General features: G+C 34.8%; 1 protein-coding gene across 4 annotated transcripts in view; it reads left to right on the forward strand.

Annotated features, from left to right (window-relative positions):
- The window catches only part of LOC145669689 (uncharacterized), a 215,068-nt gene that overhangs the window by 163,513 nt on the left and 30,152 nt on the right, over positions 1-21,403 (forward strand). For 3 of the 4 annotated variants that reach the window (XM_081737976.1, XM_081737973.1, XM_081737974.1), the window contains 2 exons: positions 683-809; positions 11,131-11,214. In XM_081737976.1, coding sequence (XP_081594102.1) covers positions 683-809; positions 11,131-11,214 — 211 coding nt within the window. The remainder of the gene's footprint in view (positions 1-682; positions 810-11,130; positions 11,215-21,403) is intronic. The other variant, XM_081737975.1, reaches the window with a different exon arrangement.

A 21,403-nucleotide genomic window follows, 5' to 3' on the forward strand; every position in this document is an offset into this window, starting at 1 on the left:
AAGTCCATACGTTTGTTATCAGATGTGTTTATGTTTTGAAAAAAAGCAACGGGCCGAGAAGCTTACGTAGAGGTCAACTGGCTGTTGTTGCTCTTGATGGGAAAGTTTGTTTTTTTATTCACATATGTTGTCACTTTCTATTACTATTCTCACCTTTCGTGTACGAAAATATACACTAAAAATACGTTTTCAATAATTTTAGTTTTTATATTAAAAAAAAAAAAAAACCTTATGCATTATTATGTGCAGATTTATTATATGACATAAGAGTGACGCAAAAAATTCTATCACTTTCTTTGATAGTTTTTGATGCTCTATCGAATGGAAGGCTCAAGATTGAAAAAATCGCAAATAACAGACAGACAGACAGACATAGAGAATTCAGTAATGAACTTTTTAAGTTCGTTGAAAATACTTTCCATACGTTTCTACATATTACTATAAACATGCGTTTTGCTTATAAATCCGGGCTCTAGTGATGAGGCTGACTAGTTATTTCGATATAACTAACAATGAAATATTTGTTTGCAGTTTTGTGATTTGAAGTTGTTTAATACTTTTTGTTTAAATTAGTGCCGTTTTATATGTTAATAACCTACGAAACATAAATTTGTATTATGCTAGTTGAATATCGTAAGAAATAGTATGTTGAAAATTAGCCCATTATGTTACTGTTTTTCAGAGTACAAATAGCCATTCGGGGTTGGCAAACAAAGTCGACGTTTCCAGTTCAATGAATTCTTCTATATCCAACTATCAAGACCTGAAATCAGGTGCGGTTCCAATGAATCCTCAGTTATCTCCTACTGGTATGTAGTATTTATGGTCATCATTAACTATTAGTTTCCTTATTTTGTTGTAAATGTAGTAATTTAACAAAATTTATGATGTATATTTACTTACACTGAAATTTATATTTTCATCCAAATATAGTAGTTTTAAAAGGTAAGCGAAACTTATCGTATTAATCACGTTTCCCTATTTTCTTTTTCTGTTGTGAATAGGAATTTGTTGCATTCGAATTAGTACTGCTTTGTGTTGAGCATTTCAAAAAGAGTTTTATAAGTATTGAATTTTATATAGTGGGTGCTCCAAAAACTATAGTTCAGTATTATAACTAATTTGGATTGATTTCACAGATAAAGAAAAAATATTGTTGGGAATCTTTCTAAATTAGTGTGCTAGAGCTGGTTTTTTAATGGTGAGTGGAAGGGTATAACTGTAAATTTTACAATAATACCACAATGGACAACTTCCTTTCTAATTGTTCTAGAAAAGAAAGATCTTAAATAAATGATACACCCCAAAACATGTATGTAAATAAGATTTTTATTTTCATTAGAACGTTGCCAGTATTCCAACGTGGTACAACACAACTCTCTTTTCATCCAAAAGTTTTTATGATTTCCCCACCCATCCTTCACCGAAGAGATGGTGCACTGGTAGTACTGGTGCACCATTAGTACTATTGGTGGTGCACTGGTAATATGTTTGTAATATTGTAGGTTATGTAATTTTTTCATTGATTTGGTTCCAATTTTAGTGAAAAATTGTAAAACTGATCAACTTTTCTTTTTAAGACAGTCGATACAATACATGTTTTAAAAGAGAAGGTCTTGTCACTGTTGTATTTACTTATTTATTTACTTAAAAAAAATGATAAAGAAATTTACAAAGTTGTCTTCTTAAGCATATTTTTTTTTTTTTAATCATCAGCGAAATTTGTTCAATTTTTCACATATCTCAGTACTTAGAGTTCACAGTCAGAATAAGCGCGATTTTTTTAAAGCAAACTATGTATGTACAAGGTATTTCGAAATAACTTCAATTAACTTTGAAAAATGAATTGTTACACAAAGCATTGGTGCACAAATGCATCATTTCCAGAGCTATAGCTCTTCGAAAATTAGTAGCCACAATAAAATAAGGGGTTATAACTCGAGAACGAAATATGGGATAAAGATCGAAGTAGCGATTATTTTGTGCCTAGATTCTGTTAATGCATCAGTGGCAGTGGAATAGAACCGACAACACGAGTAGCTTCGAAGCATTCGTAGAAGGTAATTCATGTCAAACAAACTGAAATTGATAAATCTGAAATTGAAACTGGTACATTAATGGAACCTAGTCTTAATCACTATGTTCTTTTATCTGATAATTCGTTCTAGAGTTATGGCTTATATATATGGATGTATGTATAAGCCATAATTCCAGAACGAATTATACAGGGTTTTTTAAAACACCGACAACGTTTAGGAGGTGATTCTTGACACCAAGATAAGACAAAAAGTATAGACCAACCTGGGTGTAGAAATCCGTCATTTCGGAGTTATAGGCTGCCGAAAACATGAGAAAGTGAATTTTAAAGGTCCGTAGCCTCAATACTATGGGACCTACCGTGGTGGGGTCAAGACTTCACTTAGGAACTGCTATGTGCCCTATCCAAATATCCATGTTACGGAATCACGTGGTACTTCCGCAACAATTTTATAGAGGTAGTTGCTGAGTACTTCAAATTATATGCCCCTAGTCAAACTCCCTCCATAAAAAGTGTTGTGTGGCTACCGCAGGCTTCTGAACATGTATTTTTAGATAGCGCACATGGTAAAGTCTTTAGCTCCTGAGTAAAGTCTTGACCCAACTACGATAGGTCCCATAGTGTTGGAGCTATGAACCTTTAAAGTTAAGTTTTTTCATGTTTTCGGCAGCCTATAACTTCGAAATGACGGATTTCTGCACCCAGGTTGGTCTATACTTTTTGTCTTATCGTGGGGTCAGGAATCACGTCCCAAACATTGTCAGTGTTGCTTTGAAATATCCTATATATATAATACATATAGAGGGGGCGACCAATTTTCTGCGAGCTAAGACTCTGAAATAACTCATTTGTATATCATTGTTCGTCTATAATTTTTCGTGTGAGGATTCAATCCCCGAAGTTGTTTGGAGATCTTTCCAAACACCTTGTATAAAACAGAATTCAAATTTGAAAACTTACAGCATCCTACAACCTCAGAAAACACTGACATATCTTTTGTAAGACAGCATGTTTCTCAGCTATAAATTACTTATCTAAAATTGTTACCATTTTATTTCGTAATACTTCCTAAGTTCATTACCTTGTGCTCTCGAATTTATAAGTTCCATTACTTTATATTCTCGATTTAATATTTCGTAAAACTTCCTAAGTTCCAGTGCTTTACATTCTCGTTTTTTGGTGTACGGATTCGATTCCCAGTGGAAGAATACAAAAAATGAATGTCACAATCATTAATTATCCGCCTTCTTTAGCTTAAAGGGCATGAAAGTGGAATGTAATTTAAACATTGTCACTTTTTTCGAGTTTTTTTTCTGCTTTTTGCTTTAACAACAATGAGAACCCAAATGCTCACCGCACATTACCCAGCGTAAAGCTGTCTGGCTCGTGATATTTACCGTGATTTTAGTGTAGTTTAATTTTATAGTTATTTTGAAAAGTAGGAAAAAATTACAAATTTTGTTTGAAGTCACTAAGATCGATAAAAATTACGTTGATTATTTCCTAACTAGTGAATATAATGTTATTTTCACTTTAGATTAAATAAAATAAATAATGAATACTGACCATTGCCACAAAATATCCTTGATTTTCAAGGTCTTCCACTTAAAGTGAAAAGTCAGTATTATGACAGAAAGTGATATTTTTGAGTAATACTGCCTATTTCTGAGAACTCTTCGATGGTGTTAATAACTGCGTGTAGTACAAATTACGAGTAATACTGTGATAAAACTAATTAGTTTGTTTTATAACAGTCTGACTCGTGTTAGACTATTGAACTTAAATGGTAATAATTATCTCTAAATTCTTGGGTGGTACGTCGATCCGGAAAGGATAAAATTCACATGTATAGTTAGTCGCCTTATTATTTCGTTTTTTTTTTTTTTTGGCCAGTAACTCAGTTAGCGGAGCGCTCATATCTTGCAGGGAGTCCTGGTTCGATTTCAGGCCTGCTAGATCGTGGTGGACAACGTGGATTTTTCCGAGGTTCTTTACTTTCTTTCCACATTCCCATTCTACTTATCCTTTCATAAAAAAAATCACTTTCATTAACTCCTTGCGTTCCAGTGACATCCATGGGGGTGTCATGAAAACGGATCCTTTATAAGAGTCGTATTAATCCTGAATTTTTTTTTAAGCGGTCGCAAGGAACGAGTTAGTTCTTCTGTTTTTCTTCAGGTCCGGTGCACCTTACTCATTTCCGGTCAATGTTGCCAACAAGAAGCAGCATAAAATCCCTTCAGAACATCAAAATTTCCCTCTTTCAGCCCAAATGTTTAACAATACATTAAAAAAAAAAATCAGTAATGTGAATGCTCTCCTCACGCATGCGTGTGTGCATGCTCGCTCAGTGTGTGTTTGTATGGGTATGTGTAATTTATCCAAAAGGAACAGTTTTATATGCAGAGTCCGCCGGAAAAATGTGTATTCACTCTTTGTCATTCTGTATCAGAATACTGGCGTTGACAATTGTTCTGAAATTTAAGTATGTTGTAGTATGGTTTTTCACCCAACAGAGGTCGGCATTGTCAATTGTTTTCAGTTAAAATTATGTTGTAGTACGGTTTTTCGCTCAACAGATGTCGGTACTGTCAGCACAATCAGTGAGATAAGAAAGTGGCAGGAGGACACTTGACGTTCGAGCAGCGTAAATACGTTTTGAAGTGTTTTATCAGGTTTGGGAATGCTATCGCGAAGTGCAGCGTCAGTGGAGAAGGGAGTTAACGTACTGAACCACCAACTCGCTTGACAAACGCATTGTGGACAAGTTTGCGCTCGAGAATCTTCGAGAAGATTACAGAGGCATGTGCATCAGTCTCCATTGATACATTGACCGCGTGTTTGGCCGCCAACGTCAACATTTTGAACATCTAATGTAAACATATGCTTACTTGAAGGTTTGTAGTACATGTTTGAACAATAATTAAATGTAATTAAGAAATATGATATAAAGTTTTTTTTTCTTAAACAGTGGGGCATGTTTGAAATGGGGGCGGGCCATCGACACGTTAGCGTAAAAGACAGTAACTTCATTCACTTGTATTTTGGGTCCTGGTAAATGACAACGTTGCATTTTCATTTAACATTGGACGCATAAAGACTGTACAGCCCAAACGGTTCGTCCGATTTAAAAAAAGAAAAAAAAAGAAAGAAAAAATCCTTCACTTTAGATTAAAAACATCATATTTGGAGACGATTTCCCGTGTTACATTTTGTTATAACTCTGATAATACAGAGTTACCCTATGTCAGAGGACTCCCCAGTAGTTTCACCGTATCATCTGTTCTTCTCAAACCGGAAATACAAATACAACTGATACAAATTTCGGTTTAATTATTGATTCCTATACAGTAATAATACTAAGAAGATAGCAAGAAACTGTTTTTGATATGGATTCAGCATCCAAAGAACAGGTTCCATCTCTGACCTTATCCTTTTATTGCAACCGGAATTTATAGATCTACTTTCGGTTTCATTATCGAATGCTTGTAATTTGGAGGTCTACTGTAGTTTCACAGTGTACAGTGAAACTCCTTTGATTAAATTACATGATGGAATTGAAAGCAATATCATACTACAGGGTGTCTATCGGTCATGAAAATCATGATAAAGTCATGAAATCAGAAAACGGTCATAAAAGTCAAGAAATTTAGCTTTTGGGTCACGATTTATTATTATTATTATTATTATTATTATTATTATTATTATTATTATTATTATTATTATTATTATTATTATTATTATTATTGTACAAATATAAGTAGAGACTGGAAAATTTTGTTCTATAAAACGTCAAAATGTACCTCCAAAAATGTCTATGGTTGTCTTTAGACGCTACCAAATCGCAAGCAAAGCATGGTTCTATGTTATGCATGAAAATACGGCCTAATTCGCTCTTGAGATTGTCCTTCAGCTGGCATCGTTGAGTAGTGGCGATGTAAATAGTACGGATTGCCGACACCACCTACGCATCTAACCAGCTCATTCAACTGAGAGAAAACACCAAGTTTTTATCGCTCCAGGAAACAGCCTTTGAAAGTAGAGATAAGATAGATAAGTGGTAAATAATATAGATACTGTTATTAGTTTTTGAATGTTTCGAAATTTTATGGTTCTGTAAAGAAAAGGTAACGAAATTTCTTTTTGGAATTTTAGTAGATACCCTGTACTCCGATGTTTATATCGGTAAACTATTACAATGTTGTATAAATTGGTTCGAATAATTTGCTAGTAGCACAATTCAAACTTTTATAAACAGAAGTCGTGAAAACGCTTAAACAAGTTGCACACTTTTTAACTAGATTAAATCGGTAATATTGAAAACGTATCCAGTTCTACCTATTAATATTGCTTTAAAGACGAGCAGAATATATACTTTTTTAACTCAAATTACACACTCACAAGAAAGCATTTATTTATCAGAAATCAATCATGTGTGTTGTAAGTTGAGCGAAATTTCTGTTTTAAATGCAAAAGCTGATCACATTAATAATGGCTTCCTTTCCTGTCGTAATGGCACCAATTTTTGCTATTAATTAGTTATTTCAGATAGTAAAAAAATATATTAACTTACAGCAACCAAATGCACTTTAAAATCTGTTTCGGGAGTTTACGAAGGCAACAGAAATTGCTGAAACACTTTAGTGCACTCAAAGTGCATTGGGACGCAGTAAGTTGTTGTTATATATACTAATTATATAAATATGCCTCAAATCTTATCTTTAAACAAATAGTTATTTCAGTTTACCATGGCTGTACTACGCTTGAAAATTATTGCCAAATTGCCTGCAATTTTGACAGTAAAAACTTCACGGCTAAAGTAAGACAATAACATGTAAATCATACATTGAGTAGAAATATAGTTTATACTACACTCTCTTTTTAATGGAGAGTTCCCAGTAAAATTTGTGAAGTTTTATTCATATTATTACAGGGGGCGCGGTGGCTCAGTGGTAGAGCGTTCACCTCCTGTGCTTGGGGTCCCTGGTTCGATCCCAGCTCGCGCCGTGTGGACTTTGTGGTGGACAAACACCGTGCTCGTGGGTTTTCTCGGGGTTCTCCCGTTTCCTCCCACTTTCTTCATTCCACCATTTCACTCATCTCTCATCATCACCGTCTCCTTTAGCCCAACCGGCATGATCATGGGACGTAAAACTTAAAGATTTCATTTCATATTATTACATCAAAATGAGTATACAGGAGAAAATAAAATTAAAAATTGAATACCATAGCTATTGTAACTGAACCCTTTGTAAGCGGAACATAGTTCCGAGTATATCCTTGTATCGCTCGCAAAGGATTAAAATACGTAGGACTTTATCAGATCAAAATTCCATCCAATCAACAAAAGGAAATTTGCCTCATAAGTGCTTACTCCATGTGTCTGCATGTTAAATATAATAGATTGTTAGGCTAATCATTTGGCAGCATGGCTTGTCGAGGCAGTCGTGTTTGGTTGTCGATGAAGATGACGGTAAAGCACGGTTCTATAATAATAATAATATAATAAAATCATTATCATCAATATTATTATTTATAATCATTATAAGGATCAAATGTGCTGAAACTGTCACAGCAGGTACTGAGAAAAAAATGTAGTAACCTATTTGACGCATTTTGCTTAAATGCGTCAGTAGTGAATGATTTGAATATTCAGCAAGTAGTGAACCGTATTTTGGAGCATTAGGCGAGAAAGCAATGGAAGAAAATATCCACAAATATTGGATGTTCTTTTGTTTTCCGCTTGGACATATTCCACTCCTGTATCATTTAACTTAAAGCAGGTTTTGTTTCGTTGTTACGAAATATATATGTGCCCTTCTATAAACCATTCTCTCATTCATACACGAAGTTATAGGGCTAATCTTCGTACATTTTCATTCACAAGAAAACAATAATACGCTTCGCAATAGCCGCACGGGTTTAACTGTACACCAACTTGAGTAACAACTAACATGTTTGCCATGACAACATACAATGCTGGCATGTGTTAACGTGAACTCCTACCATTGTTAATACGATTTAGTTAATGTAGAAGCACGAGCAGTTGATACTAGTGGGATCCATGGTTGCTCACTGGTAGAGCGCTTACCTCTAGTGCATAGAATCCCTGATTCGATTCCAGCTCACACTAAGTGGGCGTTGTGGTGGACAAGCACCATGTACACTCATGTCCAAAATTATTGTCGCATGTCTATAAATATGTTGTTGTAGGAATACAATTTGGTAACGAATTCGCCCGGTATTTCTTACAATGTTAGTATATATATAATCGGCAAAGGCATGTATGTGGCAAATTTCATGTCAAAAGAGCAGTAAATAAGAACAATGAAACGAAAATAAAACTTTCTTGTCCATTTAGCAACATTTTGTTTTACTCATTCGTTTTATTCATTCTAATTTTTCGTATTTATAATTCTTTTCCTATGAAATTTACCACAAAATATACATCTTTCCATTATACACATAGTATCAGTATTAAAAGTATCCTGCAAAACCATTATCAAATTATATTCTTACAAGAAGACAATTATAGATACAGGGTTTTCATAAAGTATGGACGGATTTAATTCGCTTATAATTTACATAAAAATGCTCATATTGAAATCAAATAAAGTGCAAACGGTAGCGGAAGGATTAAATTTTTACCTGTAATCTGCACCAGCTCAGTTCATTCACCGTCACACCTCCAACTGGGCGCCATTTACGTCCACACATTCGCGTGCGAATCTCCATTCACGGTCTCCTCTTCAAAAAAGAACGGTCCAATCAGACGATCATAGGACACAGCGCACCAAACGTTCACTTTAGGGCTATCTCTCTCATGTGTCTCAAATTCCTTTGGGTTTTCCGTGCCTCAAACGCGACAGTTGTGTCGGTTAACCTTCCCGGAGACATGGAAGATTGCCTCATCTGAGAACATGATGGCTGAAAGGAGAACGTCGCCATGTTCCAACTGCTTGAGCATGGCGTCACAGAAGTTGAACCGGAAAAATTTAATCCTTCCGCTACCGTTTGCACTTTATTTGATTTCATTATGAGCATTTTTATGAAAATTATAAGCAAATTAAATCCGTTCAGACTTTATGAAAACCCTGTATATTCGACAATCATTTTGGACATGAGTGTACATGTGTTTTCTCAGGGGTCTGTTTCCTCCTACGTTCTTCATTCTACCATTTTCGTTCATAACCATCATCACTGTCTCCCTTAGTCTTAGTGTACTTAGGTGTAATTGTGAGACGTCGGTTGAACGTCAATAAAGAAGTTGACATTTATTGAAACAAATTTTACTTCTGGCTTGGGATTTCTGTTGTTCTACGATATGCAGTTTCAATTTTTTTTAAATCTCGTTTGGGACTGAGAAACACGTAACAATCGTGAAATATTTTTCAACTGTAATAACTTGTCCAAAGCTCTTAACCATTCTGTTGATGGTGTTTTCTCAATTCTAGAACACTATGTTCTCCAAATTTTTATTTATTTATTTATTTATTTATTTATTTATTTATTTATTTTGTTACCGACATTTTAAAAATGAAAAATTACATTAAAACTTACATGGAATGATGTAACAGGTTTGAAATCAAAATGTGTTACTGGAAATAATTGTATTCTTATTTACTTAGATCGTAGGAGAGTTTGCCATCGGACCTTTTGCCACTGTCTTCGTAAAATAGGACTTATGCCACTATATTTTAGAAGTAAATGATTCATTTGAAAATTCAGTTAGTGAATGTTATTTTTGTTGAAAGTTTTTGTCTGAGACCGTTTCTCTCTCTTATGTGGAGATTTCTCTTCATGCCTGGATTATAGAACTTGCGACGCGAGTTTCCGTGCTTTCAAATTCCAGAAAGAGTTTTGCGCACAAATGGATGCGCATTTCTTAAGTCATGTTATTTTCGATTTCAGTTGGTTGGTTTGGGGATTAGCATTCATTTCGGCGCTGCGGCTGTATAAGACGTGGACCTATAGCTTAACATGGGACTCGAACCACGTAAGCTCCCACCGAGAATCGATCCCAGGTCTCCTGCACCGAAAGATCATATGCTGCCCACGTAGTCATGAGGAAACTCTTTCGATTCCAACTTATAGAGTAAGCTTTCTTTTCATTCATCACAGAATCATACACACACATACATTTTGAGCAAATAATGGTGATAGCAAATTTTCAAACTTTTTGTACAAACTGCTTCTAAATGAACTCTTCGGTAATTTTCAGGCACGTAAGTTCCGTCGAAATAGTTCAGGACTTTTGCTAGTCATTCTGAATTATTAAAGATAATTGCATCTTCTCTTTGATCCTGTCTGTTGGAAATAAAATAATTTCCTATACGATTCCACAGAAGTATTAGGCCTTCATCATTTCGATAACTGATGGTTAATCTCAGCGTTTGAATTTTTAAGAGGTGTGCACTCACAAAAGAAAGGCAACCATTCATCAGTTTAGTGAGAAACAATTTTTTTTTTCAAAAGTAAAAGGAAGAAAAAATAATAATAAGGATTTAGTGGTGGTAAAAGTAACAGTACATATTAATGTTGGCGGAGATATTCGTTTTTTAATGGTAAAAAATCGTCCTCATCACGCAAAAAATGGCGAAATGTTCTGTTCTACGAAATTGGTGGCAAAAGTTTCAGATTCCATTTAATTTTATGTAGATTGTTTGCCCTGTAGATTAATAAGAGACTGTTCCCATCGGGAGTGGATTGGCTGATTTGAAGTTTAGCGTCGCTATACGAGATACGTATCTTAAGCTTGAAGTTGGATCCGAGCCACGAACTCCTACCGGGGAATCAAACTCGGGTCTTCCATCGTGTACGCTAACTATATAGCCACGATTTAGTTGTCATCTAGGATGGAATCTAGGCCGATGCATTCAAAAATGAACGTGCTCATCACCATAACAAAAGCTAACCACAAGATTATTCGGGGATCCTTGCATATAGTGTTTACTTCAATACACAGTAAGCGCATCCAACTTTAACTATAGAAAAGTACAGATCTATTGCTAGATTTGTATTAAGTGGTAGTTTTGAGAGTATCGTAAGAATTAGTGATTCTCAGTGTCTGTAATTTGTTAACTTTCTTTTAGGTGCTCTGCCTGGTTTATCACGCATTCCTCCAAACAGTCAAAATTTCAGACTGCCAACAATACCATATGGACATGCATACACAGGTAGGAGGGCATGCAGCCAAGTTTGATCAAGCTGCCACATAAAATATTTCCTTTGTCTGCTGCCTTAATTAAGTTTACAATATTAACAAAATGAAACAAGTGTGTGCTTTTTCTTAAGTGTGCTTTTGTGTAGATCTAGTTAAGTAACGTGCTTTTCTCCAGTGGTGTGTGGCAGCTGAATTTTTTTTTTCAATACAATATCGGTGATGGCTAGAGCAAAGAAATATGCAAAGTAAACTTTATATGTGCATACTCTTATGCATGCCCTCTTTCCTTTTTACTTACTTTTGAAGTATGATTCTAGAAGTTTTTTCCTGTATTGTAATATGCTATGCACAAGCACATTAATATACACGATGATTCAAAATATAGGCGACAGACTTCAGAAGGTGTTTCACTGCATTAAATGTAACAAATCTAGACTTTTTCTTATCGAACATTTCTTGTAAATTAAACACATAGGGAAGAAAATAGTGAACAAAGATATTAAGTCTGGTATATTTTTTGTATATTGGAAGATAATATCGGCCAAATGTCCACTAAAGCTCTGGTGACGCAATAGGATTTGGGTGACGTAATACACACAGTTGTTCCTCCATCTGGTCAAACTTTTTATCCAGCGTGTCGGTGGATTTGGTAGGTACATTATCATCTTAAACTGGATTTTATAGCATCCGTTGTACGTTTATTTACAAAAAGATTGCGATTTTGGCCAATAATTGTTTTTTTTGGATCAGAGGTCACAAAATTTTTGAATGGCCCCCAAATCGGATTTCCATATTTTCTACGCAATAAGCACATCATACTGAGTTAACTTGTAGTTTGGGTTTGGCTACACTGTATGTGGCCGGATATAAGTTCTCCAGGTATAAGGCCTACAAGAGAATTTTTGTTGAAATACATTGGATCTTTTAGGCCAATTGGATCAGGGGCCCACAACATTTTTGAACGGGCCCTAAATCGAGTTTTCGTATGTAGTTCTCCAAATATAAGACCTACAAGAAAATTTTTGAAATATATTGGGTCGTTTGATCCAACAACATCTTATTAAGATTTTTTTTAGTTAGTCATAGTACCGTCTATATGCAAACATGAAGTGCCGAAATCTTAGGAAAGTAATATTGAAGACTGATAATCGAAAGGATTTTCACCCGAAACTCAGCTTTCTACTTTCGAAAAGTTGCAGATACCGTATTAGTCTAAAGCACGATATTTAAATGAAGTAGATAAGTAGTTTCTCAAAACCGAATTCAAGAAGTAGATTGCCTTATTTTTTATTTTTTATTTTTTATTTTTTTTAATTTTTAAAGCGAATGTTGATCAGAGTTAACCGAGAAGAATCACATTCTGAAGTTTGTCACTCACATTTTGAACCTTTCTGTATATACGTATTGTAATGCACAGTTAGAAGTTCACCGGTTTTGAACTTCACTGTAGTTACTCTGTGCATGTTTAGTGAAAGAAAGAAAGAAAAAAAGAAAGAAAGTTTATAATAATAGATTAGGAAACTTGTAACATATACAAATATATTTAAACACAAAATCACTGCAGATCAAAAGTCATAATAATGATCGATATTTTTTTCTCATGTTATTTTTATTGAGAAAAATAACACTAGTAGGATACGTCCAACTACTATACAGAAGACGATAATTCTATGGTGTTATTTTAACTTTAAGCAATGCTTATATGCCAGGGCAATTATTTGGTGAAAATTAATACCAGTAATGGCTTTATAATTAATTTTATGGGTGTTCAAAAAATCATGGTCAACACTCTTGATTATTTCTTCGCGGCTAAAGGACCTATCCGTTTGCAATGATGTGAACAAACTTTGGGGGAGATGGCTGAAATTCAGCTTAAATATAGAAGAGACTGTGTAGATCCTATATTCAGAAAGCCAATTATCCTAAAATGGATGGAACATAGTCAAAAGGCACGAAACATCAACACTAATATAAATGGAAAATCAATGAAAAATAATTCCGCCATTTATTGTAAAAACCAAAACAGGGAGATGGCTGAAATTCAGCTTAAATGTAGAACAGACTATGTAGATTTCACGTTCTAAAAAGTTATGATTCCAAAATGGATAGAACATAGGGAGAAAAAAAATTAAAGTCAATGGAAAAATCAGTGGAAAAAGTGAAGTCGTCACATATCTCAAAAACTATAAAAAGGAGATGGCTAATTGAAAGCTTATTGGAAAGACATAATGAAGAGCTTAAAAACGATGTATAACACGTAAGGTAAATATGGATAGAACATTGTCAAAAGTCAAGTTTGAGTAAAATCAATAATAATGATAAAGTATATGCATCTTCTTCGAATTACACAGGGTGCCCTACGCGGAGGTTACGTGCTTGATATATCTCACATCTTGATTTGGAATCTCCAGACTCGATTTAGCACGCAACGTGAATTTTGACCTGATACCGTGACACAATCTGGTGCTTATGGCAAACTAGATAGGCCCCAAACGGTGTTCTCGTATACGAGACCCAGTGTTCTCTTCTCGGTGTCAGCTTATAAATGTAAGTTCCCGCCTCATTGACATGGTATTAAAAGAGGCCTTTAAACATTAATCTGCAAACAAACGAAACAACTAACACTCTAAATTGAAATCTTTTTCAACCTCTCACATTTTATGTCTGTGTTCTGTAAGTAGAGTGGCTAGAAAATAAAGATAAACCAGCAGTTAGTTCTATATCCTTGATTGAAAAGCGCTGATTCTTTCTACGCTGCATGTAACTAAAATTATTGAAGTGTGTCAGCTGTACACGAGTTAGCTGAAGTGGAGTACATTATCATTAAAGCTTAACTCTTAGACCAGAATTTTTACTACTTCAAAACGTAAAAATATTCTTCAAATGTTCTTCTGATTGGCGTGTGACTTGAGAGTCAACCAATATGTATCATTTGTTTCTGGTTTTTGGAATAAATATGTGAACCAACTGTCTCCCGGCTTTCATCTCACTTATACTGTTTGATTTTATCCAACATTTTTGTAAATATGTACAATCCGCGGCAAAAAACCTGCAACATGAGGATGTAAGTTTATTGTGAAACTACGCCTAAAAGCATAGGGAATGAACATAACGTCTAAGTGGAACGAATCACGCCAGGATAAACCTCGGCCTCCTTCCGTGCACACTTATTTTGGAGCAAAAGACTTCGTCATTTCACAATAAACTTATATGCTCATGTTGCAGGTTTTTTGCCGCGGATTGTACAAATTGAACATATAATTGTTTAAAGTATTACGAACTTAGGTATCGTGTGATGCTATCTGATTCTCAGGGTAGTTTTTCCCGTTTCAGTTGAAAACGAGTAATTTCTCCTGTACCGAATTTTTGGGATCATATCTGTTCCTCTCTCCCTTCCTTTCCCATATTTATTCTATATTATAAAATTCAGCGAAAGACTTTGGTATTACTTAGCTCTTTGAAGCACGGTGGTGTAGCAACATTAAATACCATTTCTGTGTGTAACTGAAAGATTAACATAGTGACAACTAAAAATTGCTACCATATAACTATTTTTCTATCGTCCACTCGATGTTAGAACATGCTAATACCAAACAATTACCACATAAATTCTTTTCTTCGTGCAGTATAGCGAACTTTTGCTGATTTATTATTATTATTATTATTATTATTATTATTATTATTATAATTGAAGCTTGTCTCATGCGTAGGGAGCTTTTAAAATAGGTCTTGTCTGAGTCTTCTGTCTGTAGATAAAATATAGCATATTTTCTTTTAAGTGAAGTCACTAAGCTAGCAGTACTAAGGCATTACTTCGTCTTGTACCTCATTCTTGTGGATCAGAAGATATATCTGCTATTTTTGGCAAAACACTTGCCGCAGCTGAGAAGCTTCCATGCTACACGTTCTTCAGCTAACATCTTCATCTTCATATACAATTTTTCTGTTTTGATAGTGTCCATCAACTGTAGCATTCTTCATCCCCTTGCTCTCTTTCCTGCCATCATACCTTTTAGCTCCTCGTGATAAACTTTATTTCTTTTAAGCAAATGTCCCAACGAGTTTTTCGTCGTCTTTCAATAATATCTAAAATAGTTCTGTTCTCTTCAACCATTTCGAACATCCTCTGATTCGTTTTCCGCTCGTAGAATGAAAGATTAGGGGTATATTATGAGAGGATTAGGAATACAACAGGTACAGGAACGAAGTAATTACAGTTTCCTTACTGCACACGTTATTTAATATTTTGTGGGTATAAAGGCATTGTCACTTGATACAGTGTCAAGAGATCGGATTCTTAACATGACCAATGATCAATAAAGAAGAAAAAAAATCAGTTCTATAAAGAAATTGATGATGAAAAAGAAACGTCGGTTATATAAAAGAATTGTTAATAAAGAAAAGTAAGTCAATCATATAAAGAAATGAACGATAAAGAAAATAAGTCAATTATGTAAAGATATTGATACTGAAAAGTAAAACTCATTCATGTAAAGATATTGATACAAAAAAGTAAGTCAGTCATAAAGGAATTGGTGATATAAGTAAAAGTCAATCACATAAAGAAATTGATGATAACGGAAGGTGAAAATCAATTATATAAAGGGATTGATGATAAAGGAAAGTAAATCAATCATACAAAGAAATTGATAATGAAGAAAAGTAAAAGCCAATTATGTAAAGATATTGATAAAGAAAAGTAAAACTCAATCATGTAAAGATATTGATAAAGAAAAGTAAATGTCAATCATGTAAAGATATTGATAAAGTCAATCATGTAAAGATATTGATAAAGTCAATCATGTAAAGATATTGATAAAGAAAAGTCAATTATGTAAAGATATTGATAATAATCAATCGTGTAAAGATATTGATAAAGAAAAAGACCATCATAAAAAGTCAATCATATAAAGGAATATTGTAAACTGTGTGTATATCGTTAACACGCTTTGCTGTCATTTATATACGTACTACTTTCCATTAGTAAGGGCGGTTTTATGGCATTATTTAGAATGTATAAGACTAATTATAGGAGTAATATATTCATGTCTTACATAGTATTACTACCGATTATTCAACGTTTCTTAAGTAGTACAAGCAAATAATTTCTTCCGAAACTCTCACTCTTTAACCCTATCAGTTTTGTATGTATGTTATATTGAAATATACGTTTAATTAAATAGTTACAAGATAACTTTCTCGTGCTCTTTTTACCCTGATATGGATTCGTTTAGATGACCATTTATCATTCATTTTTTCCACTATGATCTCATTATTGTCAAAAACCGCGGTGGCTCAGTGGTAGAGCGTTCACCTCCGGTGCATGGAGTCCTTGTTTCGATCCCAGCTGAGCTTTGTAGTGGACAACATGTGCATGGGTTTTCTCGGGGTTCTCCCGTTTCCTCCCACTTCCTTTATTACACCATTTCATTCATTTCTCATAATCACCATCTCCTTTAGCCTAGCCGGCATAAATGTGGGACATCTAAAACTTCAAGATTTCATTTAATTTAATTATTGTCAAAACATAGGTTTAAAAAATTTAGGGGAGATGGGATGGATAAGAATTAATTGTGTACATTAAAATATTATCACTTGTAAATATAAGCATTTTGTGACTTCCAGTACGGGTTTTCACAGTATAAAATTCACGTATCAAGGCATCTACATAAGCACTAGGAAAAGTATTACACACATCAAGCTGAAAGAACACATTCGTGATTTCAAATATAACGTTACTCCAATATCAGATTTTTCCAAACACCTGTGAGATAGAATATACAAAAAGTATTGGTAACGAATTTAGTATCCACACTGGCTTAAGAAATACTATGACATCAGGTGGTTGTGATCGACATGCAAGCTCTGTTAGCTATCGCCCTACATCTCAGTTTCCACTGAAGGAAACTGCGTTGAAGCACAGTTAGATGAAATTTGTTGTATTCGTTTTATCAAATTTCCCAAAGAGAGTCGAATGTGGGCGACTGTCGAAGGCCCAGCACTTGTTTCAACAACGAAAACTCACAAAAATCCATGGGAGATGCAGCAGGGAATTTCACAGAAATGTCTATAAAAAGATAATTTCCTTTCAAGCCGTCCGCTCCATGTACTGTGCACATTATTAACGGTTAGTATTGACTTCACCATATCACTGTATGCTTGTCCTGGTGAATGCCAACTCGAGATGTGTTGCTGCATATAGGAATGGAGTATCATGGCGCTGAAATTGCTGGCTCCAAAATGTTTGTCTTGTAAAAAAGCTCGGTTGATTTTAGCTTTTATTATCCATTTTGTGCAGCATAAGTTTGCCATTATAGTAGTAATCACCAACAATCGTAAAGCTATGGAAAACTTTCTGCATATACTTACCCTACCAGAACGAGCTCTGGAATCGTGGGAACGATGGAAGATAGCAGTCTTTTTATCACATTCGGATATATATATATATATATATATATATATATATATATATATATATATATATATATATATATATATATATATATATATATATATATATATATATATATATAATCATGTCACATCCAGTCACTATCAAACTTCTATCTGTTCACCAATTGCATAATGGTGTTCGTACAGCTTTCGACTGTTTGTCGTCTTCTTCGTAATATATGAGGGATAAAGCACATGAACTTGAGTCTTACGCTTCTTTACCAGATGTACATCTTGCGCAGTTATACGATCCAGTCGGAGTATTGTACTAACCCTGCTATTGTTCCTGGAAATGACAGGTTTTCTTGTCGCATTTGTAGAAACACACTTTTTTCACCACATTTGGGGCACGTCTGAACTCCGATATCTACAACACCCAGTGTTGGAAGTCTCAGCAACAGACGTCTGTTTTGCTGGATTTAACATAGCTTCGATCTTCCTTCGACACGAAAACTTTATATCAGACACTGTTTGTTTATTTGGCTATTAACTATAATCAGTATCAGAATAGGCACAGATGTGCATACAACAGCATCTCCCTTGAAAATCAACAAACATCACTTTCGAACTACCCATAGCAACTTCTCGAGTATGTTCACGCATGCTGCTACCTGGCAATCGAATTCGTTACCATAAACCTGAAACTTTCTTCTACAGCATCGATAAAGTGAGTCATCAAAGAAATCACCATTCAAATAAAGGTAGATATGCTGAGACCATTTTCATTCGTACAAGAGAATTAAAATTAACTACTACTACATGAGTAATCTGGACAGAAGTTGGGATGTGCGTAATTAATTCCTGTTTTGATTCCATATACCCTGATTTCTTCTGTCTCGACAGTGGTGACATAGCTTAAAATTAGTTTTTGAATTTGTTAGAGAATAGAGAAGAGCCAGGTGATTGCCTTTTGAGTTTATTGTAAGGCAACTCCTCAGGCGACCTACATTGTTTCGAATTAGAGATGAATTTAGTGCCGTGTGACGCAATGTAGAAGCTTGCTATTTTAGGATTTAGAATAGAATATTTGAGACTAATACTAGTTGCTATGCTAAACTTTTGTATACTTCTAATAGTGATTAACAGATCATTTTAGCTGATAATTTCCTGACCTCTATGAATAAGAAAATAAGTACTAATAACGATATAGTAGAGGAATTTTAAAACATTTAACACTTCTCATCAGAGAGGAATTCTTAATTAACATAATTGAAGGGTAAGGGGAAAAAAGAAGGAATGTCACACAATTGCATTTTCGAGAAAACGGCGTTTTAATAATGAAGACCACGTATAAAGAATAGGGTTAGTTACATCTTTTGCCCTTTTTACATGGACATTTTTACACCTACGCATACATGGCATATACAGTCAAATAGTACCAAGAGTCACCAACAGAAAGAACAAAGCAGCCGAAAAAGCCCATACATGGACATTCCTTGTTTTTTCCCCTTACCCTTCAATTGTTCTTGGAAACTATCTAAATTTCCCCTATGACTCTCAAATGGTACAGAGTCCAGAATTATTTTACTTATTTTTAAAGTGAAGGGTCATGTTTCACATATTTCACATTATAAGTTGTTTACCGAGGCCAACCAATTATTAACTATCATTAAGTACGTATTTAAAATTGTAACTTAACTTTTTAAGAAAGAATTGAATTTTTCCTAGCGATGTGATTTTAGTAAGTCTTCTCGGGCTATCAAACACCCGACGTTTCGAATGCAGACGTTACATTCATCTTCAGGGATAGTAAGGAAGACACCGGAGACGAAAGCATGTATATATAGTGACTATTTAGGGGCACAACTATGAATGGGGGCTTGTGATTGGCTGAGTGAAATGCTGGCTTCTCATTGGCTCACCAATCATCAGTGATTGGTTCATTGAGGCCAGACAATCACAAGTCGCTCATTCATAGCTGTGCTCCTAAGTAGTCACTACGAATACATGCTCACGTCTCCGGTCTCTTCATTTTAATCCCTGAAGATGAATGCGATGTCTGCATTCGAAACGTTAAATATCATACCTTCATCTGGCTGATAGCCCGAGAAACCTCACTAAAATACAACTTTTTATTACTTATTAATTTTTGTCAGGTTAATTTTATGAAAGATATAGCTAGTGTGTGTTCTGTCTTTCATAAGTTATTAAATCGGCGTCGAGTCCATTAATTTAACTTTTTAAAATTAAGTTTCAGCGAGCACTGTAAATGTTGTCAGACTTGTTTGTTGAGGGAAGGACGGGCAGATAATTTTGTGAGGTAAATTATTAAAGATAAAAATAAAATATTAAAAAGTTTTTTATTTCTCTCATGTGAATGTATATATGACTTGATTTGTGTATTCCTCTTCACGTCCCAGACGTTTTCGGAATATAAGTTTTCCTAGTTTGAACAACGTACATCATTAAAATCTTCAACCACCACTTTCAGTTAAAGGAACCTGACACAGCTGTGGCAGTAACTGGAAATTAGTTCATCAGAATTCATCAAGTGGACTTCGTACCAAGATTGGTAATTTATCATGTACGTAGCTGCGCTGGCTCAATGATAGAACGCTCACCTCTGGTGCGTTGGGTCCCTGGTTCGATCCCAATTTGCGTCAGGTGAACTTTATGGTGGACAAACACCGTATGTTTTCTTGGGTTTCTCTCCACTTTCTTCATTCTATGATTCAATTCATTCTCCCCATTGTCGCCAAACTCGAAATCTCATTTCATTAGTAACTTATTAATGATACTTGTCTTATGTGGTACACTGATTACTACGCAGAATACATATCTTATTCTATTTCGAAACAATTTCAATCTACATATTCCAGAAAGTTGTGCAAGTTTCCCTTCGTAGCAAATAATGAATACTCTGTTCCGGATTAGATCCGATTGGGATACAAAGCCAGGGTAGGGATGTGGATCTCATTTTAGGGAGTAGGTTCCCTCTCTTTAGCCTCATGGTGTTCAAAGGTGCTTTAAATTAATCAATTGAATGTGTGTAAATTCATGTTCAATATGGCGAAGTGAATAATGGTAAGGCAGAAATGGGACACAATCATCGAATGTAAAATCAAAATGAACACATTGCAGTAAAACTAATTAACCATAATTGATTGCATAGAAAATGACCAGCTTACAGAGAAATTAAGGAGGGTTATTTGTGTTTTTTAATGATTTCCCTGTGTGATTTAACTCACGACTACAGTGTCTCCAACCCAGTCATGCTCAATTCGGTGGCTGTGCTTCAGAGCTGTAACTTTACATTGTAGTTTCCATCGTGAATGGTGTAGTGACTTCGGCCCAAGAGAACTGCGTTAATGTTTTTATTTTTGATATACTAATGACAAATGCAGTCAATTATAAAAATTACATTGACGGTTAATATAACAGGTAATAAACAATACTGCATTTGGATTATGGAAAACTCATGATTTCCACATCTATCGTGGAAATCCTTAAGGAGGAGTAAGACAAAGATGAAATGAAATCTTTCAGTTTTACGTTCCACGATTATACCGTGTAGGCTAAAGGAGACGGTGATGATGAGAAATGAATGAAATTATGGAATATGGAAGGAAACGGGAGAACCCGAGAAAATCCACGCACATGGTGTTTGTCCACCACAAAGTTCACTTGGCGCGAGCTAGGATCGAACCAGGGATCCCATGTGTCAGAGGTGCGGCCCGCAAGACAAAGATGAGTACGGCTACTCTTCGTAACATGCCTTTTGCGAAAGGGATTGGTTTTGAATTTTAACA

The sequence above is a fragment of the Thermobia domestica genome, chromosome 14 (assembly GCF_964235325.1).
Source record: "Thermobia domestica chromosome 14, izTheDome1.hap1.1, whole genome shotgun sequence".
NCBI classification, from domain to species: domain Eukaryota; kingdom Metazoa; phylum Arthropoda; class Insecta; order Zygentoma; family Lepismatidae; genus Thermobia; species Thermobia domestica.